This window comes from Vicia villosa, linkage group LG5, assembly GCF_029867415.1.
Source record: "Vicia villosa cultivar HV-30 ecotype Madison, WI linkage group LG5, Vvil1.0, whole genome shotgun sequence".
In the NCBI taxonomy this organism is placed as follows: Eukaryota; Viridiplantae; Streptophyta; class Magnoliopsida; order Fabales; family Fabaceae; genus Vicia; species Vicia villosa.
Genome location: NC_081184.1, coordinates 132,361,317 through 132,368,449, shown reverse-complemented (window position 1 = coordinate 132,368,449; position 7,133 = coordinate 132,361,317). Strand labels below are relative to the sequence as shown.

At 38.0% G+C, this 7,133-nt stretch overlaps 1 protein-coding gene across 1 annotated transcript; it reads right to left on the bottom strand.

Moving 5' to 3' along the window:
* Positions 1 to 233: 233 nt before the first annotated feature.
* LOC131605471 (uncharacterized) lies at positions 234 to 1,862 on the bottom strand. Its single transcript, XM_058877819.1, has 2 exons — positions 1,024 to 1,862; positions 234 to 903 (listed from the first exon to the last, which is right to left on the bottom strand). Exons 1-2 carry the CDS (start codon positions 1,860 to 1,862, stop codon positions 234 to 236), a joined length of 1,509 nt encoding a protein of 502 aa, XP_058733802.1.
* Between the last annotated feature and the right edge of the window lie 5,271 nt (positions 1,863 to 7,133).

The window sequence follows — 7,133 nt, the reverse complement described above, 5'->3', positions numbered from 1 at the left end:
TTCATTTTTTTTAGGAAACAAAATAAAATAAAAGGAAGAAAGAGTGAATACGAATGGACCGATTCAAAACTTGTATGCTCATTTCATTAATATTACCATTAAAGTTAACAATGTTCAAAAACAAATAAACACTTAGCAAACAAGTGAAAAACGAAATGCAAATGATAAAAAGTGGCTCAATGATCTGCTTTGATCCATTGGCTTTAGGAATGTTCTTGGTGTCTCAGCATTGATCATGGCATAGGACCAATATCCTTGAAAGAGAGTATCTTTTTGTCAACCAGATCTTGAACTTTTTCTTTCAGGACGTTGCAATCTTCAATGGAGTGACCTGATATCCCACTATGAAAATCACACTTGACGTTTGGATTGTATTCCTTGGGAAATGGAAACTTTGCAGGTCGGGTTGGTCTGGGAGCTATTGCTTTCCTCTCGATTAGATATGGCCATAGCTGAGCGTAGGTCATAGGAATTGGGTCAATGCGGCGATCCTCCTTCTGCTGGTTCCTTTGAGGTTTATTCTGATTCTGTTGACGATTCTGATTCCGTTGACGATTCTGATTCTGAGTTGCATTCTGAGGAGCATTTTGTGAAGAATTATGAGGGAGAGCTTCCCATGGCTGTTGGTATGGTTGCTTGAATTGTGCGGCCGCAACATATGGATACTGATCGTACGGTATGAATGGTGCTTGTTGATAAGCTAAGGGTTGGCGGGAATGTGAGTTCTGAGGCTCGCCATCAATTGCAAAAGCAATAGTTTCATCTTCCCACTTCTTCTGAAAGTTGTTTCCATATTTCTTGGTACCAATCGACGATCCAGATTCCATAATCAATCGTCCTTCTCGTACGCCTTCCTCTAGTCGCATTCCCATATTCACCATTTCAGTGAAGTCGGTTGGAGCACTTGCAACCATTTTTTCATAGTAAAATGAGCTTAGGGTCTTTAAAAACATTTTGGTCATCTCTTTTTCTTCCATAGGAGGAGAGATTTGGGCGGCAACCTCACGCCATCTTTGTGCATACTCTTTGAAAGACTCTTTCTCCTTTTGTGCCATGGCTCGAAGTTGGTCTCTATCAGGAGCCATGTCGACATTATACTTGTATTGTCGAATGAACGCTTCTACAAGGTCATCAAAAGAACTGATATGAGTACTATCCAATCCCATATACCATTTCAAAGCAGCACCAGTTAGACTATCTTGAAAATAGTGGATCAATAACTTATCATCATCAGTATGAGTGGCCATCTTTCTGCAGTACATGGTCAAATGGCTCTGAGGACATGAACTCCCTTTATACTTTTCAAAATCAGGCACTTTAAACTTGGCAGGTATTTTCACATTTGGCACAAGACACATATCATAAGCATTCTTTCCAAATGAATTTTTCCCTTTAAGGGCCTTAATCTCCTTTCGCATCTCTTGGAATTGATCTTGGAAATCATCGTAAACTTCACCTTTTTCATTGGGCTCAACTTGGTAAATGGGTTCCCCAGCTTGTGGCACGGTATGTACCAGGGGTGGAATCACGGTCATTATAAGAGTAGTTTGAGCAGCTCCAGTAAAAGGATGGTATCCCTCTGGCATAAAGTTGTAAGACATGCCCCCAGGGTAGCCATTAGGCATCTGATAGTGAGAGGGATCAGTGGTAGGAGCCATAGAAACAATAGCAGTAGAAACTTCGCAAATCGTAGTAGTTTGGACTTCAATTTGTGTTTGAGTGGCACGAGGAGATGGAGGAGGTGATGGTTGATTCCGAGCAGCCACTAAGCTTTCCACCAAAGCAGTTAATCTTTCCACCCCAACTCGAAGAGTAGTTACTTCGTCACGGAATTCATGATTCTCTTGTTCAAGGTCTTCCATCTTTCTGTCGAGTAAGGCTTCGCGTCTGATAAGGATGTCTGGGAATCAGCTTGACGATTGATGGTGACTGGATGAAAGAGACAGCTGGAATGAGGTACAAGGACAACATGGATGTATGCATGATGCAAATGATATGTCATGCAATGTTGGATGCAAAGCATGGTAACAGAACAACCTATCGGAAGGCTCCTTAAGTTAGGATAGTTCTAAGTTCTTTACCCAAGAATCCCCTCACAAGGTTAGCTCTAGAGTTTTTGGATATAATGGTTCCTAGAGGCACCCAAGCATTATCAGAATATTGTTATGCGACAGGTGAACCATCTTATGACAAATTCATGAATATGCATCCTCTAGGCGAGGTTATTGTACCAATCATACAAGGAGTGCACCTTGGGGATCGATACATAACGTCTATTGATGGAACGGGTTCTAAAGGTCCTTGGAATTAACGACAAAATCAGATTTCGGTCATGCGATAGGCGAACCATCTTATGACAAATCTCATGACTAAGTCTCCTCCAAGTGGGGTTTTCGTATTAGCCATTCAAGGTGTTCACCTTGGGGACTAGCACTACACAACCACCTCCTAACTTATGTTTTTCTCTTGTTTTTCAAAAGCTCGGGTTGAGAGCTTCACTCAGATATCATTCCCATTCCCACAGATGAATATATATGGCAATATAAATACAAGCAATAAACCAAGAGTAAAGAAACATAAATAACACAAGAGCAAAAGAATAAGCATAAAGAACATAGGAATAAACAAACAAAGACAAACACTTAAACATAAAACAAACTAAACTAGGGTTGACTCTCTTAAGATTTCTAACAGTCCCCAGCAGAGTCGCCAATTCTGTAGCGCTAAAAAATACTCGAGGTGTCTATACACTCGAAAAAGAACAGAGTCGCCACCGATCTTTATTTATTCCAATAGGAAAGGGAAAATGTCGAATAAAACCCATGAATAAAAACAAATGAATAAGACGGTCATCGCAACCAAATTAGGGTTCGGGAGTCGGTTAAGCAAGGGGAAGGTATTAGCACCCCTCACCTCCATCGTACTCGATGGGACCCATTTAATTAGTTTTATGAATGAGTGTTTGCGTGATGTTTGTGTTCTTTAGTTTATTAATCGAGAAAAGATAAAAGAAAGGTTTTTTAGGATTTTTATAATTATGAAGAAAAAGAAATGATTTTTTATTATTGTGAAAGGGAAAGGAAAGATTTTTTATTATTATGCTCGCCAAGACATTTGTATCTTGTGCCTACGTATTCCCTCGTGCAATGGGAAAGTCAGAGCGATCGTAGTTCGGATAAAAAACTACGAGTTTGTTGGTTAATTTTATGAAGGATGTTTAGTGTTTGGTTCAAAGGATCAAAGGTATTCAAGAGGTGTGCACTTCTTGTCACTCGATCACTTCGATTTAATTAAGAAAGAATTTTTAAAGTTTGATTCAAAGGATCAAAGGTATTCAAGAGGTGTGCACTTCTTGTCACTCGATCACTTCGATTTAATTAAGAAAGAATTTTATTTAATGTTTTAATCCAAAAGAATCAAGGTATTCAAGAGGTGTTCACTTCTTGTCACTTGTTCTCTTAATTTGTTTAATGAAAGGTTTTTTTTTTTAAAAAAAAAGTGTTAATTCAAAAGAATCGAGGTATTCAAGAGGTGTACACTTCTTGTCACTCGATCTTTCGATGTGGTTAAGAAAAGAGATTTTGAAAAGAAACTCGACTTTGGATCGAAAAGTTTATTATAATCGCCTTGGCGTTGGACCAAGCGTTCGCGTCTAATCGCACTTGGGCGGAAAAGACAAACTTTGAAATGAAAAGACTTTGCGCTTGGGCGAAAAATGAAGTAATGAGTTTAAATTGTTTTTGAAGTTTTTGTGAGAAGTTTTGAAATTGACTCGACATTGGATCGAGTATTTTATTGAATAAAAATATTTTTTGAGGTTTTATATTAAAAGCTAAACTAAAACTAAAATTAAATTGGATGGGGTTGAAACAAGCAAACTAGCGGTGTGATGAAGCAAAACCCGATTTGGGCCCAAACTAAATAGTCCAAAGACTCAATTTGAAGAAAAAAAATAATAACCCTAAGATCTCTAATCACAAGACCAGCCGCCCCTTTTTACATTTTGCTATTTTCTGGAAAAAAACGTGAAAACACTTCCATCTTTCTAACAAATCTCTCTCACTGTGAGACAACGACAATGGGGAACGGCAGAGAAATGAAGGAACATCGCTCTCAATCTCTCTCAATCACTCTCGATTTCAGTCTCTCTCGATCAATCTCTCACGGTCTCAAGCTCACTTGGTTCTCTCATTCGATCTCTCCGTTCATCCTCACGGTTTCTCTCAATCGATCTCTCCGTTCATTACCAACAACAATTCAAACAAACATAAACCCTAGGCCCTAATTTCTCATTATGATTCGATTACAGTTACATGGAAATCAGATGCGGGAATAAAAAATAGGAGCAAGAACAAGAATTCCAGGTATACCTCTACGCTTTAAACGATTCTATCTCTTCTTCCATTCGCTGGCGTCTCCTTCTTCTATTTGTTGCGGTTGCTCTGTATCCGTTCTTCCTCTGTTTGTTGTGTAGTGTGCTCTGTGTAAACGTTGAGTGTGTTGAGAGCGTTGGGAGGTTATGTTTGTGTTCTGAGAATGGTTGGAGGGAGCTGTGTTGAATGTAATATTGGTTGAGCGAAGGTTATGTGTGTGAGTGTTGATAAATATTGGTGAGGGTATGAAGTTGAAGGTTTATGGTGAGCTGCCTGTGTGTGTGGTTGTGAGCAAGATGAAGGTGAGTTGATGTGAGTGAAGGTTTTGAGGTTTTTCTTGTGGCTGCCGATTCCTCCCCCTTTTTCATGAATGAAGTTGTCTTTATATAGGAAGAGCATTAGGGTTTGAATGAGAGTTTGAGATCAAAATTGGGGGGAAATTTGGAGAGGTTTTGAACAATTGTGATGCTCTGTTTTTATGATTTCTTGATGCAGGTTTGTGTGGTCCATTTTGGTGTATGATTTGGACTATCTTGGACAGAATTTGACTGTTTTTTTGGACTGTTTTGGCAGAGTTTTATAGGAGCAGCAACAAGGTTTTGAACTGGTGCAGAGTAGTGGAGAGGTGGAGCATAGTTTTACAGAGCAAGAGCAGCAGCAAGGCTGGTGGGGGAGCAGAGGCTTGTACCACCTTTTGTTTTATTGTGGACTTTTGAACTGATGATGGTGATGCGTGGAGATGAAATCAGGCCTCATGAAGAAACACTTTCTCCTTTTTTTTCTTTTTTTTCTGTTGTCATTTTGTACATGCTGGATGCAATTGTAAATCACATGGCTTGAGTCTCATTGTTTCTATTCAAAATTAAAGTTTGTAACAAAGACAAAAAAAGACTTGGGCCTTAATCCTTGCCATAGCCCAACCATTTATTTATGCATGAATTGGAATGGATTTGTAACAAAAATCTCATTGTTTTTATTATTTTTTTTAGATTTATTATTTAGTTTAATATTCATTTATTTAATAATCAAAATATGACACTTCAATTAGTAAATAAATCGATTATTTAAAATAAATAATAAAAGGATAATGGATGCAAATGAATGATCAGGTAAAGATGGTGCAAATGAATCTATTATGACTTGCTGCTATGTTGATGGATTGATTTATTAACAAATAAAAAACTTAGGTCAAAATTTAGGGTATGACAGGAGCAATTGGCTCGCCGGGCGAAGCAGAAATACTCAAAAATGTGATTTGCTACTGCCTGGAGTCGCCGGGCGAACCGTTTGCGTCGTCGGGCGAAGCGGTACTGATTGAAACCCGTTTTAAGGGCCAAAAACACATTTTTTAGGTTATGGTTGGATATTTTAGAGCTCCAATCCATCCAATAGCATTTTTTGAGTGGAAAGATGCTAGAAAACACATTGGAGCTGTCAAATGGATGATCCGGGGTTGAATCCTTCATATTGAATCCTTCATCAATCGGAGCCGACAAACCGAGAGATTTTTGGGTTTTTCTTCTTTTCTTCTCTTTGTGGTTTCATTTGTGGGTTTTGTGTAGATCTACTATGATCTCATGTATATTTGTTGACTATTATGTTATATAAATCTTGCTTTCATATTTTTATGGATTATTGTCTTAGATTATTGCTTTGTGGCTATGTGTTTGAGTTGCTATAGAGATGTAGGGCTCTAATGCTTATCTAGGATGATTTTCTATTAACTTAATTGGAGAGATGGATTAGGTTGATAATCACTTAGTGTCAGTGCTTAATGGGTCTGAGTGGTCGTGTTTGTCTGAGAGATCGACATTTACGGGAAGCTCGGATTTCTCATGTGTTGTTTAGGTGTCTGAGAGATCGTCACTTAGATAATGTTGTGGGTTGTGTTGTTGACATGTGGTAATATTGATAGGTTACAAGTTGAGTATATTTGGTCAATAAGTTTAAGTTTGTGAAGAGTAGATTATATGCAATACTTGATAGTTTCTTCTATTTGAAGAATGAATTTATTTTATGTTCATATGTTATATTTTCCTTGTTTACTTTCAACCCATTCAATCCAAACTCATAACTATGGAAACTGTTGAACGGCAGTTCAATGCACTAGTCCCTGTGGAGACGATAAATTCCCGGATAAATACTTCCAAAACTTTTGTTGCTTGCCGCTTTACCGCCTCCAACAAAATGGCGCCGTTGCCGGGGATTGGTGTTTTATTGAATTGGCATTGCAATAGTTTCTTTGGTTTGGAGTTTTGTATATATTGAACATATTGTATATTCTTACTTGTCTATATTTGTGTATATGTTTACTATACTTTCACATGTTTTCTATACTTGTACATTTGTTATATTATTGTTTGTTTTCCTTTCACGTTTGCTTGTGTGTGGTTAGGAATAGCCAGACGGAAGTAACTTGAAGGAACGTTCTTAAATAACAGGCGTCGAGCTAACGACGTAAAACAAGCGCTTGTTGGGAGGCACCCCAACGTTTGTAAATTGTTATAATTTTTTCTTTAGTTTTTGATTGTTTGTGTTCAAAGTTTGGCTCGATAGCTTGAGGTCGCAATTGGTGATTTATCAAGTTTGATCGTTGCGACTTGCGGATGTATGGTAATGATAGAGTTTAACATTTTGTACACGTTCGAGGTATGTGTTTATCACTTTCTAGATTGTAGCATATTCATGATACTTAGGCTTTTTGCAACTTGTATGCCATTCATTCTTTCGTATACTTGTTCATTTGTGAATCACTTTAGT